This window comes from Falco cherrug, chromosome 4 (assembly GCF_023634085.1).
Source record: "Falco cherrug isolate bFalChe1 chromosome 4, bFalChe1.pri, whole genome shotgun sequence".
Classification (NCBI taxonomy): Eukaryota; Metazoa; Chordata; class Aves; order Falconiformes; family Falconidae; genus Falco; species Falco cherrug.
Genome location: NC_073700.1, coordinates 10823067 through 10842919, shown reverse-complemented (window position 1 = coordinate 10842919; position 19853 = coordinate 10823067). Strand labels below are relative to the sequence as shown.

General features: G+C 66.0%; 1 protein-coding gene across 14 annotated transcripts in view; it reads right to left on the bottom strand.

Annotated features, from left to right (window-relative positions):
• Positions 1-18041, bottom strand: part of COL7A1 (collagen type VII alpha 1 chain) — a 31052-nt gene extending 13011 nt beyond the window's left edge. For 13 of the 14 annotated variants that reach the window (XR_008731843.1, XR_008731842.1, XR_008731841.1 and 10 more), the window contains exons 1-71: positions 17919-18041; positions 16824-16914; positions 16538-16718; positions 16302-16461; positions 16111-16204; positions 15867-16025; positions 15490-15653; positions 15262-15391; positions 15047-15169; positions 14321-14470; positions 13492-13611; positions 13229-13375; positions 12904-13020; positions 12679-12828; positions 12345-12473; positions 12110-12256; positions 11821-11946; positions 11606-11749; positions 11398-11523; positions 11178-11324; positions 10973-11101; positions 10744-10890; positions 10443-10562; positions 10210-10356; positions 9996-10132; positions 9790-9916; positions 9567-9710; positions 9335-9495; positions 9189-9230; positions 9005-9031; positions 8847-8891; positions 8570-8662; positions 8170-8241; positions 7859-7894; positions 7730-7783; positions 7431-7499; positions 7225-7338; positions 6883-6909; positions 6695-6748; positions 6520-6582; positions 6348-6407; positions 6162-6197; positions 5998-6042; positions 5587-5622; positions 5422-5466; positions 5265-5300; positions 5158-5184; positions 5025-5057; positions 4753-4824; positions 4592-4651; positions 4418-4453; positions 4130-4210; positions 3952-3987; positions 3836-3880; positions 3666-3737; positions 3446-3490; positions 3313-3339; positions 3189-3230; positions 2456-2536; positions 2277-2312; positions 2141-2176; positions 1975-2055; positions 1744-1779; positions 1443-1514; positions 1196-1240; positions 968-1003; positions 796-831; positions 582-686; positions 392-427; positions 269-304; positions 58-105 (exon numbers count right to left, since the gene is read on the bottom strand). Coding sequence is in view for 10 of the 14 variants with exons in the window: in XM_055707943.1 (XP_055563918.1) it covers positions 58-105; positions 269-304; positions 392-427; positions 582-686; positions 796-831; positions 968-1003; positions 1196-1240; positions 1443-1514; positions 1744-1779; positions 1975-2055; positions 2141-2176; positions 2277-2312; positions 2456-2536; positions 3189-3230; positions 3313-3339; positions 3446-3490; positions 3666-3737; positions 3836-3880; positions 3952-3987; positions 4130-4210; positions 4418-4453; positions 4592-4651; positions 4753-4824; positions 5025-5057; positions 5158-5184; positions 5265-5300; positions 5422-5466; positions 5587-5622; positions 5998-6042; positions 6162-6197; positions 6348-6407; positions 6520-6582; positions 6695-6748; positions 6883-6909; positions 7225-7338; positions 7431-7499; positions 7730-7783; positions 7859-7894; positions 8170-8241; positions 8570-8662; positions 8847-8891; positions 9005-9031; positions 9189-9230; positions 9335-9495; positions 9567-9710; positions 9790-9916; positions 9996-10132; positions 10210-10356; positions 10443-10562; positions 10744-10890; positions 10973-11101; positions 11178-11324; positions 11398-11523; positions 11606-11749; positions 11821-11946; positions 12110-12256; positions 12345-12473; positions 12679-12828; positions 12904-13020; positions 13229-13375; positions 13492-13611; positions 14321-14470; positions 15047-15169; positions 15262-15391; positions 15490-15653; positions 15867-16025; positions 16111-16204; positions 16302-16461; positions 16538-16718; positions 16824-16905 (5922 nt within the window). In the remaining 4 variants the exon portion in view is untranslated. The remainder of the gene's footprint in view (positions 1-57; positions 106-268; positions 305-391; positions 428-581; positions 687-795; positions 832-967; positions 1004-1195; positions 1241-1442; positions 1515-1743; positions 1780-1974; positions 2056-2140; positions 2177-2276; positions 2313-2455; positions 2537-3188; positions 3231-3312; positions 3340-3445; positions 3491-3665; positions 3738-3835; positions 3881-3951; positions 3988-4129; positions 4211-4417; positions 4454-4591; positions 4652-4752; positions 4825-5024; positions 5058-5157; positions 5185-5264; positions 5301-5421; positions 5467-5586; positions 5623-5997; positions 6043-6161; positions 6198-6347; positions 6408-6519; positions 6583-6694; positions 6749-6882; positions 6910-7224; positions 7339-7430; positions 7500-7729; positions 7784-7858; positions 7895-8169; positions 8242-8569; positions 8663-8846; positions 8892-9004; positions 9032-9188; positions 9231-9334; positions 9496-9566; positions 9711-9789; positions 9917-9995; positions 10133-10209; positions 10357-10442; positions 10563-10743; positions 10891-10972; positions 11102-11177; positions 11325-11397; positions 11524-11605; positions 11750-11820; positions 11947-12109; positions 12257-12344; positions 12474-12678; positions 12829-12903; positions 13021-13228; positions 13376-13491; positions 13612-14320; positions 14471-15046; positions 15170-15261; positions 15392-15489; positions 15654-15866; positions 16026-16110; positions 16205-16301; positions 16462-16537; positions 16719-16823; positions 16915-17918) is intronic. The other variant, XM_055707944.1, reaches the window with a different exon arrangement.
• Between the last annotated feature and the right edge of the window lie 1812 nt (positions 18042-19853).

Here is a 19853-nt window from a genome sequence, read left to right as displayed (position 1 = left end):
TCCTCCATTCCCCAGGCAGAGCTGACATCCCAGCCCAGCAGGTCGAGATGCACTCACCACTGCAGCCCCAGGGTCTCCACGTGCTCCAGGGTTGCCAGGTCGCCCCTAGGTTTGCAGAGAAAAAGGGAATGAAAAGATGTACAGAGGTGCAGTACGCGAGGAGAGCAGTAGGTTTGAGAGTTAACACTGCTGGTGCTGCCCGGGCAGGCTGTGGTTGCCACCACCCTGGGGTGCTTGCAGCTTGTCAGGCTCAGTGCTGGGTACTCACTGGCTCCCCTTGCAGTCCAGGCTCCCCCGGGTCCCCCTGAAACACAGCAAAGACGCCAAGGTGGCACAGGGTCCCCCAGACCTTTGCCTTGCAAGGAAGGCTCAGGGGCATGAGCACACCTACCTTTGGTCCAGCCACCCCACGGAGCCCTGGCAAGCCCTGGAAGATGTAGAGGGGACACAATAGCACCCAGAACCCACGGACACAGGGCAATGCCCCAAGGGAGCTGTGAGCAGGGGTCTTGCCTGCCCCACAGCAGCCCATACTCCAGGGTCTGGTGCTGGGTGGCACTGTGGGCTCAAGGACTACATACCTGGCCTGGGGGGCCGACCTGGCCTGGGATGCCGGGGAGGCCGGGGGGGCCAAGGGGGCCTGGCAGACCTCTGTCCCCCTGCTCGCCCTTGGCGCCACTGTGGCCCTGCCGAGAAAGCAGTGTCACCCCCAGGACCTGGGTGCCCAGGTCTGTCCCAGGTGGGGGCACGTACCCAGCACCCCCATCACCACCTCCTCTGTGGGGAGGTACTCACCTCTCTGCCAGGAGGTCCTGTGTCACCTTTGTCTCCCTAACCAGGTGGGAATAGAGTTAGAGGGATGCTGCCCCATCCGCATGCCCCAAAATAATGCTCCTGGACCCAGGCAGGGAGGAGCCACCAGGCATGTGGGGACCACGCAGAGACCACCCAGGGCTTGGCTCCTTACCTTTCTCCCATCCTCTCCCGGCATCCCGTCTTCTCCCTGGGGACACAGGCTGCCAGTCATTGCCTGGGTCAACCACCCCAGCACAGGCACCACATGGGACAGGGACTGGCACCGGGTGTACAGCACAGAGCATGGGAGCTCCCCCTCTCGCCTTTATGTTGTACTGGGATCACTGGCCCTCAGGACCCCAGGTGAGCCCCAAAGCCAAGCCCCGCTCCCCCTACTCACGTTCTTGCCGCTGATGCCGGGTTTGCCGTCATCGCCAGGTTTGCCCTGGGAGGAAGAAGAGGCAGTGAGAGAGACCCCCAGCTCTCCCCCCGGCCCCAGCAGCCAGGGGTCCCTGGGCACCCATCACGGCCCCAGGGTGCAGGGAAGGGGGAGCTGGGCATAGGGCAAGCCCCGGTAGGCAGACCCAGCTGGGACCGACTGCAGCGGGCACAGAGCAGGGTGTGTCCCCAGGGCGGCTGGTACTTACGGGGATGCCAGGTGGTCCCAGGGGACCCACGGGGCCAGGCAGTCCCTGTTCCCCACGAAGCCCAGGCAGCCCCTGCGAGGAAAGGAGACAGGAGAAGCACAGGGCAGCAGGGCACCCACCATCCCCAGCCAGCTCTGGGAGGAGGGAGCATGGCTGGAACGGTGGCACCCTGCTGGGGACAGGAGACAGTCCCACTGCGCTGCCCCAGACCAAGGAGCATGGGACAGGACATCTGTCCCTTGCAAGGATGATGGCCCCAGAGGGACCACAACCCAAACTCGCCCTCTCTGCAGGTACTTACGTCCCGGCCGGGGTCCCCCTGCTTCCCCGGGTCCCCCTGCAGACAAGGAGGAGGTGAGGGCAGGGACACCCCCACCTCGCCAAAGGCCCCCTACGAGCATCCCCAGCCTGGGGCAGAGAGTGTCCGGGGGGGGTGGGGGTGGCTCCTCCTGTCCCATTGCCCCTCTGTCCCACAGCCCCCCACCCACAGTGCCCGGGGGCAGCCGTGCCCCCTGCCCTGGACCACGCTCACCCGCAGCCCAGCAGGGCCTGGGGGTCCAAGTTTGCCTTCCAGCCCGTTGCGGCCATCCAGCCCTGGTGGGCCACGGTCCCCCTGTAAGACAGCAGGGCAGGAGGGCTGAAGCCATGGGGCAGGACAGGGGTGCCATGGGGCAGCTTCCAGCCCCCAGCCCCCTCACCTTCTCTCCTGGCAGGCCTCGGTCCCCGGGGTCACCCTGCAGGGTGGGAACAGGAGTAAGCATTGTCCGCCCTGAACGGGAGCTGAGGAGGGCACGGACCCCCCGACTCAGACCCCCGTGGGGATGGGGCACTCACCCGTGCACCGGGGGGGCCACGAGGACCCTCCACACCCTGCAAGAGAGACACACACTTAGCAGTGGGGCATGGAGGGAAAGGAGGGGATCCTGGGTGCTCACCAGGACCCCCAGCTCTCCCGCAGAACATCACCCGTCTTGCTGTCCCACTGCCTCCCGCACCGAAGCCCCAGCACTTACCCTCTCTCCAGGCAGGCCAGGGGAGCCGGCATCGCCCCGGGCACCCTTTGCACCATCCTCACCAGGGTCCCCAGGGTCCCCCTGCCAGGGAAGGGCACGGCAGTTAGAGGATACTGCCCCGCCGCCCGCGCAAACGCCTGTGCCAGAGCCCATGCTGAGCACCTCTGCTTATGCTGTGTGGTTTAAGGGCGGGATAATAGCAAAGGTCTCAAAATACAGGCACAGGCTGAAAAATAGAGGTTGCTGGGCTCGATGCAGCTCCCGGGTGGCCAGATATTGGTTTCAGAAGAAATGCAATGAGCAGTGCTGCTGAGCCAGGAGCCAGCTGAGCCACGGCTGGGGACCATGATTCCATCCAGCACAGAGCACAGCCCATGGCCAAAGCTGCCCTGAACTTGAGCTGGCTTATAAAAGCAGAACACCTAGAGTGTGGGGTACTGCCGTGGGATCCCTGTGGGGCTGAGGAGCCATAAGCATGCTGGCTCCTTCGAGGAACTCAGCCCTACAGGGCCCTCCTGCCCTGGCACCCTCCTCCCAGCACTGGGCAGGAGCATCAGCCTATGTTGCCCCGGATCCCACATGCCTCTCAGCTGTGGTGCATCAGCTCCGCATGGCAGGGGCTGTTTTGGGCAGGGAGGGCTTGGTGCCACCAGGATCCCAGTGCACAGGCAGAGCCCAGCGGGGACAGCACAGGGCACCCCACCACCAGCATTCCCGGGGACCCACTTGTTACCTTCTCACCCTTCTCCCCTACTCCACCGAGCCCCACATCAACCTGTGGGGCAGAGAGAGGTATCAGAGCACATGGGGGCAGGCACCAGCCCCTGGGCAGGGAGAGGGGTGGGGGCAGGGCTTACAGTTCGTCCTGGGGGTCCGGCAGGCCCCTGAAAGAAGGGCAAGGGAAGCAGGTTAAGGGGAGCTGGTGTGGCTCCAGGGAGGGCAGGGCTGGCTCTGGGATGGGGACCAGGCACACGGCCCTGCGTCACTCACCGGCTCCCCACGGTCACCTTTGCTCCCTGGTGCTCCAGGGCTGCCCTGCAGCAAAGAAGGATAGGGTGAGGGGAGGAGGGAATGGGGGTCCCATGGGATGGGAGGTCCTGTGGGGTGGAGGGTACCCCTGGAAAAGGGTAAAAGGGTGGGTGTGGGGCAATGAGGTGCATGGGGTGGTGGGTGCCCACAGGGTGGTGGGCACACACAAAGTGGTACTCACATTCCTGCCTTCGGGACCTGGGTCCCCTGAGTCCCCCTTCTCCCCTGGGGGGCCGCGGTAGCCAGGGAGGCCCTGGGTGGAGGGCAGAGGAGGGCGTGCATTGGCGGGAGCCACCTGGCAGCCACTGGGCATCTTGCCTGCCCCGGGGTGCCCGCCAGCCTCGCACTTACCCGGGGGCCCCTGTCTCCAGGTTTGCCAGGCAGACCCGCTTCACCCTGTAGGGAGAGAGGGGGTGAGTGGGGGGCAGTGGGGAGGGGGGCAGTGGTCCTGGGGGGTCCTCACTTACCGGGGTGCCTTCATCACCCTTCTCTCCACGCTCTCCCTGCAGCACAGGTCAGTGGGCACCAGCCAGGAGGAGAAAAGCACAAGTCACCAGCATCCCCCTGCTCCCTGCCATCCCCCACCTCCTCAAGGCCACGGTGCCCCACAGCCCCCTGTCCCACTGCCCCCTTGACCCACGCTACCTCCTTGCCACGCAGCCCGGTCTGCCCTGGGGCGCCTGCTCGGCCCGGCTCACCCTTCTCTCCTGGCTCCCCTGGATCGCCCTGGGCAGGGAAAAAAGGGCAATGGGTTAAGACAGTGTGGGGGGAGTGTGGGGACTGCCAAGGGGAGAAGGGGCTCAGCACGGCACCCTCCACTCCCTGGAGCAGCATCATGGCACAGCCTGCAGGGATTGCCCCTCCAGAGCCCAGTGGGTGGATGGATGGACGGACAGATGGATGGAGGGGCAATGCCTCCTGCAGCGACGTTACCTTTGGGCCGCTCCTGCCCGTGAGGCCAACGATACCCTGGTTGTTGGAGAGGGAGAGCACGTGTCACCAGGGACTGGGGCGGTCCCGTGCCCGGGGAGTGACTGGGGCTGTGAACCAGTGCCTCTGTGGGCAGAGCCCAGCCAGCCCCAGCCCCTGGGGTGCACCCAGACTCACCCGATCACCCTGCTCGCCTTTGGGGCCAGCCGGCCCTGGGATGCTCAGGCCAGGGGCACCCTAGACATGAAGGGATGCAGCTTGGAGCAACAGCGTAGGCACCGTGAGCCCAGGCTGTCTGTGCTGTGCCCCCTGTGCCCCCTGTCCCAGGCAGTACTCACACGGGCGCCTTTATCTCCTGCCTCGCCCTTCGGGCCAGGAGGTCCTTCTGGTCCTGGGAAGCCTCTGTCACCCTGGAGCAGATGAAATGGCACTGTCAGCCCCCACAAACCACCCCCCTTCCTCCCACTACAGCTGCAGACAGCCAGGCTGAGGGACCAGCATGGGCATCCCCTCGTGTTGATGGCCATCTGTGCAAACGCCCTCCCCAGCCCACAGCCATGCCCAGGGAGCACCAGCACAGGGCTGGGGGGCACAGCTGGGGCAGGGTTACCTTCTCTCCTCCAACACCGGCCACACTGGGAGCCTGGGGGAGAAGCAGAGGGGACCATGCTGGGCACTGCCCACGGATCCCTGTCTCAGAGCTGGGACAGGCAGAGGGGGACCTGCCAGGCAGCATCACTTACCGGCTTGCCAGGTGGTCCTGGATCGCCCTGCAGAGAGACAGGTGTCATTGCCAGCCCTTTCCCCAACAGCCCCTTGCCACCCTGCTAGGGCCCCGCTTTGCCCTCACCTTCTCCCCCCGGGGGCCGGCTGGTCCTGGACCTCCCTGTGGTGAAAGAAGAGACCTCAGGGGCTGGTGGTGCCTGGGGATGCGCACCCAGGGCATGGCAGCCCCCCCAGTCCCAGGGTGCTGGGTCTTCATCACCACAGCTGCTACCCCAACTCACCTCTCTGCCAGATGGCCCTGGGCGCCCTGGGGCTCCTGTCTCACCCTAGAGGAGGGGAGGAAGAGGAAGGTGTCAGGGGCATCCTCCCACCCCATGGCAGGGCAGCTGCTGCAGGGCAGGACAGGCATCACCCCGGTGTGGCTGCAGCCACCTCAGCCCACCTACCTTCTCTCCCTCGGGGCCTGGCACGCCGCGGTCCCCCTGCAGAACAAAGCAGAGGAGGGTTTCAGGGAGCCTTCCTCCCGCCACGCCACACTGCCCCCACCCCACGCACCGCCTCAGAGCCCTCCGGGCCCAGCCCCGAATCCCATCCAAAATCACTGGGGTCTGACAGCAACCCCCAGGCACAGCCAGCGCTGTAATTGTGATTAGAGACCATACCTCAGAGGCAGACTCCTTAAAAACTGAATGAAAGTAACAAGCAGTGGGTGGTAATAGAACTGAGTGTCTTCTGCATATTTACAATGGATTAGGCTTTTTTATTTGAGGGTCAGTGCAGCCTTAACCAGGGCCACAGGAACATCAGGACCCGCCGATGCTGCCAAATGGCACAGTCTCACTCCGGCACTGTCTCACCTTCTCGCCCGTCTCTCCCAGCTCACCCGGCGCCCCACGGTCTCCCTGGCACAGGAGGAATATGGGGTCAGGGGCAGCAGGACCTGCAGGGAATGGCGCAGGTCCTGGCACAGAACCCGCTGAAGGCAAGGCGAGAGCACCCCTTCAGTCCCCGCACCACTCACCTTCCTGCCCTGCTCCCCTGGTGGTCCCCGAGGGCCCTGCAAAGGAAGATGGAGAAGATGTCACCTCCAGCGTGGCAGGGTCAATGCCCAGGCTGTCTGGAGCAGGAGTCCTCCAGGGTGCCGTCCGGGCTTGGCTTGCTGGTGAGGCCAGCTCTAGCCCGCCTTACCTTCTCTCGGGAAACTCACCCGGTCTCCTGGGTCCCCAGGGCGGCCAGGTGGCCCTGGGAAACCTTCTTTGCCATCACCCTAGGGATTAGGAAAGGCAACAGCCATGCCCGTGAGATGGGGATTGGCACCCCCACTGGAGAGCGGTGTGGGGTCCAAGCCCCAGGACAGAGCATCTCCACCATCCTCTTACCTTCTCTCCCTTCAGGCCAGGGGACCCAGCAGGTCCCCGGGGCCCAGGGTCCCCAGGCAGGCCCTGCAAGAGAGCACAGCTTAGCCCCTGGTGATGCAGCTCATCCCCAGGGATACATGGCTGCCATGGCCCTGCTCCCCTCTGCCATCCCTGCTGGCCTGGGGGCCCAACTCACCGGAGGGCCGGGTTCCCCTCGAGGCACTGCCCCATCCACAAGTCCAGGGGGGCCCTGCAGAGACAGGCATCAGCTCCTGCGTGATAGCCCCAGGGAGCTCAGTCCTTCCCAGCACCCTGGAGGGGCTGCAGAGCCCTCAGGGACCTCCATTCAGGAGGGCAGAACCAGGGAAATGCAGAGCCACTCACCCTTTCTCCTCGGTCACCCTTCTCCCCCTGCAAGGGCAAAAAAAGCAAGTAAGGGCAGGTTTGGGCTCTTCCTATGCCCCCGTGAACAGGCGGGGAACATGCTGAACAGAGCCCATCATCAGTGGTATTGGGGTACATGCAAGCCACGCGTCTCTCCCCACACTGCCCAGCACCAGCTCATGCATATGTAAGTGTGCGTGGGCACAGCTGGTGGGGGCACAGCCCACGAGTGAGACCAGGAGGAGTGCACGAAGGAGCAGCTTCAGGTTGCTGGCTGTTCCTCCATCCATCTGTCCACACGTCCCCCCAGCTGTCCCCACACAGCACCTGCAGGGGATGTACCTTCACAAACTCTCCCGGAGGTCCTGGTGGCCCCATGGGTCCAAGCAGACCGGGGGGACCTGGATCACCAAAGGGCCCCTGTGGGCCGGGGCTCCCAGGGGGGCCAGGGCTGCCCTAGAGGACAGAGATGCTCTGTTAAGCTGGGGCTGCAGCACGGCCTGGCAGTGCTGGCAGAGATCCTTTGGCATCACCACCCACACACCTACCGGTGTGCCCGGCTCCCCTTTCTGGCCTGGCAGTCCCTGTGCTCCATCCACAATCACTCTGGGCTCTCCCTGCACAAGGAGGTAGAGGAAAAATCAGTGTCCCCATGTGCCCTGTTGTGTGCCCCGTGCAGGATGGGGGCCAGAGTGCCACAAGGCCAGGAGCCCATCAGGTAGATGGGGAGACTCCAAGGTCACCCAGACACCAAGGACCAGGAGATGCCAGGGGCTGAGGTATGCCCATCAGGGTCCCCGCTGCTCCCCAGGGACCCCCACAGGGCAGCCCCACGCCCATCACCTACCGGCTCGCCTTTGTTCCCCTTCGGGCCAGAAAGCCCCATTGGCCCCCGTGCCCCCTGGGAAGGAAAGCTAAGAGTGAGGAGGGGGTGTGTACGGGGAGCAGGGCTGGGGAGGGCTGGGGCCATACTCACAGGATCCCCTCGGGGGCCAGGGATGCCCTGGGTACCCTGGAAAACAACAGCTCAGGATGTGAGTGTGTATCCCTGCCAGCCAAGGGAGTGAGGATGGGATGGGATGGGATGGGATGGGATGGGATGGGATGGGATGGGATGCGGCTGGATGGGGCTCCAGCCAAAGCAGGGATTGACAGTCCCTGCCCAGTACACTTGGCCTGGGACACACACACAGGGGACAGCAGTGACCTTGCCAGCTACAGAGCCACACCGACACAGGGAAAGAGTAGGCTCCGGGAGCAGCAAAACCAAGGAACATCCCCACTCACCGGCTGCCCAGGTGATCCAGGGTTCCCAGGGCGGCCAGGGCTTCCCGGTGTCCCATCAGCTCCGGGGAACCCCTGCAGGAGGGAAGAGCGTCATACCAGCACCTGGTGGACCCTGGCACTGCCAGACCCCCGCAGTGCCCCAGGCAGTGCTGGTCCCAGCACTGGGAGCCCAGAACAGCCCCATGGCTGAGCCAGGTCCCAGGGTGCCTTTCCCCTGTGTGCTGAGCCGGAGTGTGAGGGAGCAGTGTGGGGCTGGACCAGGGGTCTCCAAGGGGATCCCTCCTCCAGCCTGGACGAGAAGGAGAAGGGAGGGACGAGAGGCAGAGAGAGGCCCTGTGGGGCCAGATCACTATGCCTGGGGATCCTGGGGTGCCTGGGTGAGGGGGTTGGAGTTACTTACCCTGTCCCCCTTCTTGCCCGGCCGCTCGACACTCTCTCCCGGCAGACCCTGTGGCCCCCGGGGTCCTGGAGGGCCAGGCAGCCCGTGGCGGCCCTGGAAGGACAGCAGAGAGGACAGGCGGGTGGTGGCTAAGGGATGGTCCCATCCATCCCTGTAGCAAGGGCTGGATAGGTCCCTGCACCGCACCCACCTGCCGGCAGGACAAGGGAACCCAGGGACCTTGTTGCTGCCCCCCACCAGGGAACTGCCCCCATTTCCCCCCCCATCAGGGTATTACCGGCTCGCCAGGGGGGCCTGGTGGCCCCGTGCGTCCTTGTGGTCCCTGCAGAGACAAAGTCAGCGGTGAGCATCCCCCGCAGGCTAGCATCAGCAGGGTTTGGGGAAGGCAGCCCCCACCCCGTGCCACCAGCTGGGGGGGGATGCCAAAGCACTCACTGCCTCGCCGCGGTCTCCCTTCTCGCCCTGCAAGGAGACAGAGTGAAGGGGTTAGGGCTGCACCCCCATGCTCGGCTCCCTACTGCGCTGCTGCCATCAACAAGCTGGGGGGACCCTGATCTATGCTGAGCCCCTGTGCTGCAGCACGGCATGGCGCAGCACAGCACAGCGTGGCGATGCTCACCTTGGGGCACTGCACTGTGCAGGGCTTCGGCTGGGGCTCCGGCTGGCAAGACAAGAGAAGCCCATATGAACCCAGGAGCAGGAGAAGCTCCTGACCCCCATGAGGCTGCTCCCCCTCATGCCCCCTGGGGCACCCTGGCCCCTTACCCTGGTGGAGATGATGGTGCAGAGGTCGTCGGTGAGCTCTCCCTCCAGCTCTGCCAGGGCACCACCATCACTGTAGATGTAGCGCGGGTCCTCACCAGTGACCATGCGCCGGAGCTGCTCTCGGTCTGACCCCTCCAAGCCCACCGCCAGCACCCGGACTCCTGAACCAAGAGCACCCTCAGCACCCCGCAGAACTCCCTGCACACCCTGTTGGGACTCTATCCATCCTCACCACCAGCCTTGACGTCCCTGGCTGCAGCAATGGCATCGTCCCCAGAAGGGCCATCAGCCAGGACCACCAGCACCGCTGGCACACTGGACCGGCGCCCTGCACCCGGGCTCAGCAGGTAGGTCCTGGCAAAGGTGATGGCTGCCCCTAGGGAGGGAGAAGGAGGAAGAGAACAGTCAGCAGGATCCTACCGACCACTACCCTGGCTCCCAGTGCCGCACCTCACCGATGGCATTGCCGCTGGGCTCCTCGTAGCGCATGGTGCGGATCTGCTCCAGCACAGCGGGCAGGTCACTGGAGCGGTTGAGGAGCAGCCAGGGCAGGCTGCGGTAGCTGTACGTGGCCAGAGCCACCTGCAAGGGTGCAGGGGAGCAGTGGGTACCACTGCCTGCCCGCACACCCAGGCCCCCTGCCCATGCACCAGCCCCCTACCTGGGTGCCCTCAGGGCCCAGGCGCCCCAGGGCAGACACCGTGTTGGAGAGGAGGGTGCGCACAGCATCGGCACCGGAGGAGCTGTCACGGGTGCCGTGCACCAGGAACACAATGTCACCACGGGCATCCCTGCAAACTACAGGCAGGGAAGGGGTGAAGCTGCCACCAGAGCAGAGATAAGCCCAGTCCATCCCTGTAGTGACCCCACCATACCTGTGCGCTCGGTGACAGATGTCTCGGCGCCCGGCGCGCTCCCCAGGAGCGGACGAAGGGTGAAGGTGTAGCGCTGGCCCAGGCGCAGCCCAGAAACCTGCTGGGAGCTGGCAGCACCAGACAGCGTCTGCCCTGTCTCCCCACCAGCTGCCACCCAGGGGACAGAGTCAGGGGGGACACTGAGACCCTGCAGGGATGCTGCCCCCTATCCCGGGGCCACCCACCCGTCTCACCTGTGGGGGGGCTCCAGGAAAGGATGTAGCCAGAGGCGCCAGGAATTGGGGTCCAGGTGAGTGTCACTGAGTCCCTCTGTACCTCTGTCACCCGCAGGTTGGTGACATGGCCCCGGGCAGCTGCCAAGGAAGAGGAAAGGGTGTCCTGGCCCCATGGGACAGCCACCCCCACCCCCCCCCAGCTCCCCACCCACCACCCTCCCCAACCTAAGGCTGGGACAGCCCGGTCCCTGGATGCCCCTCTGGGCTCCAGCCCCACATCAGGGGTCCAGCGTCCCCTTAGCTCCATGCAGTTCCTTACTGGTGACAGCAGTGATGGTGGCTGGCTCGCTCTCCCGGCCACTGCCCAGGCTGGTGATGCTGATGTGGTAGCGCCGGCCTGGCTCCAGCCCGCCCAGGTCGTAGGAGCTGGTGGTGGCCGGGAGCTGCTGGCTGCGCTGGGGCCCCCCTGTGCAGGGGGGCAGAGAGAGGTGAGGGGGTGTGACGCGGGGGCTGCGGGGGAGGCAGGGGTGCCAGCCGGCCACACGTACCCTCAGCCAGGCGCCAGACAAGGCGGTACCCGGCGCTGCTGGCCACTGGCACCCAGGCCAGGCGCAGGCGGTGCTCCGAGGCCTCCATCACCTGGAAGCTGCTGACAGGGGGCAGTGGGGCTGCCTCCGCTGCGGGGCAGGGACAGGCATTAGGGGCAGGGTGCCTGGTGCCACCCTGGATGCTGCCCCCCACCCCAGCACTCACGGGTGGTGACGATGATGGAGACAGGGTTTCCCTCACGGTTGCCTACGAGCGCTGTCACCTTCACAGTGTAGGAGACACCTCCCTCCAGGTCAGGGATGTCAAAAGAGCTGATGTGGCCGGGAACCCGCCGGCTGGTCTCCGAGCCCCCTGCCAATGACCGCAGTGTCAGGCCCCCACCCTGCTGCCCTCGCAGCCCACCCCTGATGCTGTCCCACAGTACCGTCCCTGCGGCTCCACACCACGCGGTAGGCAGTGGCTCCTGGCACACCAACCCAGGTGACACGGGCAACATTGCTCCTGGATGCCTGCACCTCCAGTTGAGACACTGTCCCCACCTGCTCAGGTGCTGTGACACCAAGAGGACCCCTGTCACCTGGGCTCACAGCAAGCGGCACCAGCCAGCACTGACAGGTGGGGGGACACCGCACCTATCCGCCCCGTGGCAGTGACAGGGTTGCCCTCACGGCCATCCACAATAGCTGTGACACCAACAGTGTAGACAATGCCAGCACGCAGCCCCTCGATGGTGAAGGTGGTGGGGTCGGCAGGGAGAAAGCGGGATTGATCCAGACCTAGGAGAAACGGCCAGGATGGGAAGGGCTCCAGCACCTCTACTGCAGCACCCCACGGTCCTCATGCTCACCGTCACTGCCTCGCCACGTCAGCAGGTAGCCGCTGGCACCTGGTAGCCCTCGCCAGGTGACCCGCAGCTGGCTGGGCCCGGCCTCCATCACACGCAGCTCCGAGATGCTGCCCACAGCTGGGTATTCTGCACCACCCCACGGCACCATGGCATCACCTTGGGGGGCCCAGGGGGTGCCCTCGGCCCCCCTGGCACCTTGAGCGCTTGCAGGGGGATAGGTGGCAAATGCATGCCGGGGGAGAAAACACAGTACCGGGACTCACAGCACCAAACCCTGATGTGGACTTACTGAGGCGGACGGTGAGCGTGGCGGCGCTGCCCTCACGGCTGCCCACCAGTGCTGAGACACGCACCAGGTAGGCGATGCCCTCCTGGAGGTCACCCAGCTCCAGCCCTGTCTGGCTGCCTGGGACACGCTTTGTCCTCTCCGTGCCATCTGCCGGGAGCAGGGCAGCCACAGGACCCTCAGCGCCAGCCAGCCAGGGTCCCTTGGGTGCTGTCCCCGCCCCTGTCCACAGACTCACCCTGGCTGTTGCGCACAACCACTTTGTACTCCGTGGCACCAGGAACACCAGTCCAGCCCAGTCGCACCCACCTGCCCGACTCCTCAACCAGCCGCAGGTCCGACACGGCACCCACAGGTGCCTCCACACCTGCAAGGGGACACGGTGAGGCACAGCTGGAGCTGCACAGCCCAGACAGCACATCTCCCATCCTCACCCTCGGCAGTGACCAGAGACCAGGAGGGGCTCACAACCAAAGGGGTCCCCAGGCTGACCAATGCCACGTGAGATGTTCCTCCATCCCAGTGGCTCGGGAGGGTGGGGGACAACCCATGGACCCACAGTAGTCACTCACCTGTCTGGAAGGTGGTGACGGGGGTGGCCACCTCACCACCATCATAGAGGGTGTAGAGGGTGATGCGGTACTCAGTGCCTGGCTGCAGCCCCGTCAGCTGGTAGGTGTTGGTGCTGCTGGGGAGGGACACCGTCCTGGGGGGCTCCAGTCCTGTGGGGAGGGGAAGGTCACTGCTGGCTGCTGGCATAGGGGGTCCACAAGGGTGACTGGGCACCCTGATCCCACCTGTGGCTCTCTTCCACTCCAGGCGGTAGCCACGGGCATCACGGGCACTGGTCCAGAGCACCTGGATGGACGTGGGGCCCAGGATGTTGGTCCGCAGTGTCTGCTCTGTGCCCACTTCTGCAAGAGGGATCCCGTGGGCCAGGCTATCCTGTGACACTCTGCCACCAGCCACCCACCATAGCAGGTCCCCAGCCCCCGCACATGGCAGGGTAGGGAGCATCACCATGGTGTGGGGCCACAGGGGATGGCTGCCACCCCATCCCATGGTAATGGCAGCGTAAGTAAAGCCAGAGGCAGGATGGCACCACCCGTACCCGTCACCTACCCGTCCTCTGCCGCACAGTGGCTGTGGGCCCCTCCAGCTGCCCAAAAAGTGGGGCCACCGTCACCACGTAGTCAGTGTTGGGCTGCAGCCCCCCCAGCGCGTGTGACGTCCGCCCAGAATCCAGGTCCACCCTATGCCTGTCCTGCCCTGTGAGAGCCGGCACAGCAGTCCCATGGGGGGTCCAGGCAATGGGTGCCACCACCCCCACGTCTCTCCTCCCTGGTGCCACCAGAAGGGCCACAAGCTCTGGGACAGACACCTACCTGTGAGGGTTGCCCAGGAGAGCCGGTAGCCGGTGGCACCACCAACGGGCTGCCAGGCCAGCAGCATGCTCTGCGCTGAGACGTTGTGGACAGCCAAGTGCTGCATGCCCACCAGGCGCCCTGTGGGCAAGAGGTGCCTGTCGCATCCCCTACATGACAGTGGAGCAGGAGGCAGGGGGAAGCACCTTCACCTGCAAACCCACCTGCTCCAGGAGTAAGAAGCCCCCTTGCCCCTGCTCATGGATGCTGAACTGCACTGAAGTCACCGAGTGCAGCCCACACCCACACAGCTCCTTCAGAGCACCCCAGCTCCAGCAAACTGGAGCTCAAACACCTTCCTCTTAATGCCTTAAATACTTTCTGTGGGTTAAGGCTGCCTGGGGCAGCTGAAGGAATTGGTTTGCCAAAATTTGAGGCTTGCAAAGGTGTTGCCCTGGGGCCTCACCCCCGCTCCTGCCCAGCGATGCTTTCCACCACACTCTTTCCTGGTGGAAACCGCACTTTCCTCCTGAAGAGCGCAGTGCTTCAATTTATAAAAAACAAAACCCCGCATTTTTTCAGTTGACATTTTTACATCACGTGGGGAAAGCTCTGGTGGAAACATTCCCAGACGGCTGTGAAGGAGCTTGAGAGTGCACAGTACTGTGTTCCCCCGGGAGCACACAGCATCACCCTGTAGTCATGCTTGCCTGCATCCCTGTTGGGATCCTCCAGGCAGCAATGGGCCAGGCAGCCCCCTCCCCATAGGGCATCGTGACTGCAGGGGCATCCCTGTGCTGGGAACCTGTCTGCATCCCTGGCTGGGCCCAGGGCAAGGCGCGGTGCTTACGTGTCCGGGCAGTGAGCGTGGCGGGGACGGTGGGCTGCTGTGCATAGCGGGGTCGGAGCATTACCACATACTCAGTGTCGGGGCGCAGGTTGCTGAGCGTGGCTGACTGTGTGCTGGCTCCCAGGCTCTTCTCCTCACCCTGGGCTGCTCCTGGAGGGGAGGCGGGGGGGTGCAGGTGGGCACAGGGGCACAGCATGCACCGGGCCTGGCAGGGAAGGGGTGTCTGTGGGACGGCACCCTGCCCCAGGGATGCCAGGCCGTGCCAGGGGTGGGGAGCATGGGGAGAGGCTGGGATGTCGGCCAGGATGAGGGCACCCACCGGAGTGCCCGGGGCCAAGGAGGGGCTGCCAGGTGTGCAGCTCCAGCCCAGCGCATGGCTGGGACGGGGGTCTGCCGCCTGCCCCCCATGCGCAGCAATCATGGGGGCACACGTATACCCATGCTCCGAGCTCCAGGCTGGGGCACACACCAGGCCCCCAGGCATTGTGCACACCCAAGCACATGCCCCAAGCCTTGCGCACCAAAGCCTCTGGGTGTAGGAACACACACGCCACCTCCACGCCTCTGCACGCACGGGTGCCCCACAGCCCGTACGCAAGTGCTGGCCGCTGTGGTGAAGGCAGGCATGCACCCCCTGCATCAACCCCCACGCATGCACACCCTCTGCCATGTCCTGCCCGGCCCACCGAGCTGTGCACTGTCCCCTCATAGGGACCGTCCCCTCACCTTGCACAGCGTAGCTGAGGCCGTAGCCCTGGGGGGGCTCAGGGCCAGGCTGCCAGGCTACACGCAGGAAGGTTGGTCCGGTCTCCACCACACGGAAATCCAGCAGGGAGCCAGCACGGCTCTCTAGGGGCACACAGAGCCACGGATGAGCCCCTAGTCCCGTGTGCCGCAGACCCCCGACACCTGCCCGTGTCCCTGTGGGCATGGACACTCACGGGTACGTGCTCGGCTGGATACTGACTCGCCGATGCTGTTGGCGTACTGGGCAGTGACAGTGACCAGGTACTCCGTCCCCATGCGCAGCCCCCGCAGCACAGTGCTCGTCTCCCGTGGTCCCAGTCTCACCTGGGCAGGGACTGCGTTATCCCCTCACCATCCCCCGGCCACACATGGAGCCACCGGGGATCTCCAGGGACTCTGAGCAGGCAGGTGGGAGCACTCACCTCCTGCCTCTCCGCCACGATGGGCTGCCCCAGCCCCGTCAGTGGCACACGCTGAACCCGGTAGCCTGTGACAGGGCCGCTGGCTGCCGTCCAGCGGATCTGCAGCTGGTCGAGGCCGCGCTCCAGGATCTCCAGGTTGGAGGGACCAGTGTGGCTCGGTCCATCTGCAGGGGAGCGCAGGGGCCATAGTCTCCAGGGTGCATCGGGCAGTGGGGAGAGCTTGCCAGGGTGGCACAGCCACGTGCCCAGTGGGACAGGGTGGCCAGGAGGGCATTTTGGGGAGGATGGGTGCGAAGGGTGCAACCAGGGTGAGCACAGCCTGGCAGCCAGCACTGCTGGCAGCTGCACCCCACAGGGAGGAGGATGGGGGCTCATACCCAGCATGCGCAGGGTCCCCCCAGCGCTTGTGCACACCCTGCGTGTCATCAGTGGCACCAGCGTCCCCAGCAGCTTGAAGTCACCGACGTAGAAGAAGAAGGCTTCAGTGGGTGTTGAGGCCACACGGATAAGCTCCTTGTGGTCGGCGTTCTTGACCCCTAGCAGGGATGGAGATGATGGGTCAGGGCAGGGACCCTGAACCCGGCGGGAAACCCCCTTGCCTAGCTCTGAAGCCTTGCTCACCCACGGCAAAGACCTTGATGCCCTGGCTCTTCAGCTTTGCTGCTGGCCCCTCAGCATCATCCTGGGATTTGCCATCTGTGATGAGGATGCAGATCTGCGGGGCCAAGACAGAGCCATGAGACCCAGACCAGGGCCTGCGGACTCACCACATCACACTCTGGGTGTCCCTAGGGCCACTGCCCTGCATGTACCTGCGGGACCCCGGGACGGAGCTGCGAGGGGCCAAAGAAGTTGTCAGCGATGTAACGGAAGCCAGCGCCAGTCCGTGTGTTGCCACCCTTGTAGCTGAGCTGCTGGATGGCCCTCCGGACGCTTGTGCCATCAGTGTGCTGGGAGAAGGGGAACTCCACCCTGGGGGGTGTGCGGGGCTGTGTCACCTCCCAGCCCTGCTGCCCGCTGCCCTGCATGCCCTCTCCCCGGGGCTCACCGCGGCTCATCACTGTACTGCACCACGGCGAAGCGCACCGCCTTCTCACCCACCACCTGCACGAAGGGCCCCACCAGGTCGTCCATGAAGGTGCGGATGGCGCGGAAGTTGTTCCTGCCGATGCTGGATGAGCCGTCCACCAGGAAGGCGATGTCGGCCTCCAGCACATCCTCGCACACTGCTGCGGGGCAGCGATGGTGCTCAGGGCACAGACTGGCTCCATGGCACAGTGGTGCTTGGGCCCTCTCACCCCACCCATCATGTACACCCAGTGCTCAGCACCCACCTTGGCTCCTCTTCTGCGCCATGGCGGCCGGGGGGGCCAGGAGCACAGGGAGCATGGCGAGGAGCAGGAGCCAGCCACTCATCGTGGGAGCCTGTGGGAGAGGATGCTACCACTACAGCCTCACACCTCTGAGGGCAGCGGTGGCAGAGTGGCTGGGTCCAGGATGTCCCAGCACCGTGCCGTGCCAGGACACCTGGCAGCCTCGGGAGGGCACGGTGCCAGCACTGCCCTGGGCACGGCTGCCGGCACCCCACGGCGCAGGGAAGAGTCCTCACTTTGAGCCGGGGCGGGGAGCAGCAGGGCTGTGCCCAGCCACGCTGCCACGTGTCCCCCACGCCAGAGGAGCAGCCGGCAGCACCCAGTGCCCTACCCAGCGGGCCAGGTCTGCTGGCTCACCAAAAAGTGGCGGGTGGGCAGCGGCTGGCCAGCGTCCGGCCAGGTGGGAGCGGTGCCGGCAGCTGCCCCGTGGCAGGGCACGGGCTGGCGGTGGCACAGGGTACAGGAGGACGGTCGCGTGCGTGCCCCATGCCGGCCGGTGCCTGGCCCTGCTCCAGCCCTCCGGCTCAGCCTGGCCAGGCCTGGCCCGCGGCCCCGCTTGCTGCCTGACGCCCGGGGGAGCCGTGCCCAGGCCAGGGGAGGCTGCCAGCCCCGGCTGCAGGGTGTGCGCGGGCTCTGCCTCCACAAGCCCTTGGCGCTGCCTGCCCGCCCGCCCGCCCCACGCCTCGGCACCGGCAGCAGCCCACCCTGCCCGCTCCTGCCCACTGCCGCCCCAGCCTGCAGGGGCTCCCCACCACCCCGGGATGGGTGGCCAAAGCGGGGTGCTCCAGGGGAACCAGGGTGGGTGAGCCCTGCCCGTGAGCCCTCACACCCCGCCGCTGCCCACGCACACGCCTGCGGGGTCACCCAGCCTGACACCGCGGTGATGGCCGCGCTGGGTCTCAGCCCAGCCCGGCTGCACGCAGGAGGTGCGAGCCCCCACGGCCGCCCCGGCGCGGGAGGGCGGGTGAGCGCCCACGGGTGCCCGTGCGGGGGGCTCGGTCCTGCTCCGCAGCGGCCCGCGCCCGCAGCCGGCCCCCCGCCACCGCCCGCACTCACCCGGGAACCCCGCGGGGCCGCGCCGTGCCGGGCCGTGCCGCCCCGCTCCGTGCCGTGCCGCTCCGTGCCGAGCCGTGCCGGGCCGTGCCGTGCCGAGCCGGGCGCAGGCGGTGCCGGCGCGGAGCGGCCCCCGGTGCTCCCGCCCCTTTATTGAGGGCGGCCCGGAGCGCGGTGCCGGGGGGGGGAGCGGGAGCACCGCGGCCCCCGCCCAGCCCGGCCCCCCAGAAAGGGCTTTTCCCACCCGCTCCCCGGGGATGGGGGGAAAGTGGCTTTTCGGGCTGTTCCCCCCCAAAGCACCAGCCCTGGCTCCGCCGCCGGCTGCGCCCTGGGCAGGGGCAGGAGGGCACCGAGGTGGGGATGGAGCAGGGGGGGGTTGGACCCCCGGCCAGGGTTTCTGCTGGGCTTGCCCAGTGTGACCTCGGTGTGGGGCTGAGTGGGCACCGGCGAGGCTCAAGGCGGTTTTCCCTCCAGCATCTCCATCCTTCACATCTCAGGAACGTGGCAAGTGGCTCTTAGACCTGCCAGCCAGGAGCCGGCCACACACCTCCATCCATCTGGAGGGGATTCGTCCCCAGGGACCTCAGGGCACTGCCCGGCCCTGGACAGAGCTGGACAGAGGTGCCACGGGGACCCAAGCCCCTGGTCCCCTCCGGTTACAGCCTGGCTCTGAGCACCAGCCCTAGGAAGGACGATGGTGGTAGCGAAGGGCTGCTCCCCATGCCACCGCAGCTCCCACGAGGCTGCAGGATGGCTGAGCCTTGCCCAGGACCTTTCCTGCACCCACAGCTTACGGTACCCATCACGTGGGACCCCAGCACCCATAGCTCAAGTACAGGGATTGCCCTGGCACCAACTGTGGGGCATCCTCCTGCCCTGCTCCAGACACGGTCCCCCAGCAGCCACCAGAACAGACTGGTGGCTGAGAACCTACCCCGGGGCTAGAGCAACGGGCTGGAAAGCCACTGGTGGTGTGATTGCAGTTGGTGGGAGGAGGCGAACAAGAGAGGATACCCAGCAAGGTGGGCAGGGACCCTGTGCCGCCTGGCCTCATTCCCTGCCTGACCAGTGACTGGCAGGACTGTCCCCTGGGGCTTCTCCTCAGCCTAGGGTACAGACCCTCAAGGTGCCCTTGACCCCCAGGGCACACCGTGGGACCACGTGGCTCCTTGGGTCACATCACACTGCACCCCGTCCTCCCCGCTGGTGCCTGTGCTCACCTGGGTCTGACCCAAGCTCATGGCCCCAGCATGTGCCCCATGCCACCTCCCCTCTGTCCCCTTGGTGACGCCGCATCACCCTGTCCCCAGCACCCCACATACCTGTGCCCTCCTGGCTGCCAGCCCAGGGGCTCCCCTCTGGCTCCTGGCAGGGCAGCAGGCAAGTCTGGGGGCATCTTCCTGCGGGCAGCAAGGGGAGCAACCCTGGGGGTCCCTGGGGCCCAGGGCCACCTCACAGCTGGGGGCCCGGGCCAGGGCCACCTGCCACTGAGCAAAGATGCTCCAGGGCCGGCTGCAGGCAACTTTCCCAGGCACACACTGTTCCCAAGCAGGGGAGGAGCGGCGATGCCCCCGCTCTTCTTAAAGGCGCAGCAAGCAGTGCATCCCCTCCTCTTCGTTAGCCTTCCTCTCGTTAGGCCCCAGCCCCGGCCCCCAAACCTGGCCGGCCGGCTCCAAAGTTCACCGTGGCCACGGGTTTCCCCCTGCCAGCCCCAGCTCTGTGGGTCCAGCTGTGGGTCCAGCATCCCCAGGTCAGGACTGTCCCCAAACCCTCCTCCCGCCAGAGCTTGCTTAATGAAGGCAGGGCAGCCTGTCCCAATTAGACAAGGGGCTTCGTTAAACAGGGAGCGGAGGGGCCTGCCAAGGGCTCTGTGGCTGGCCCCGGGCCCGGAGCTGGTGCAGCAGCCCCACGGCGCGGTGCCGGCAGCAGGGCACGGGC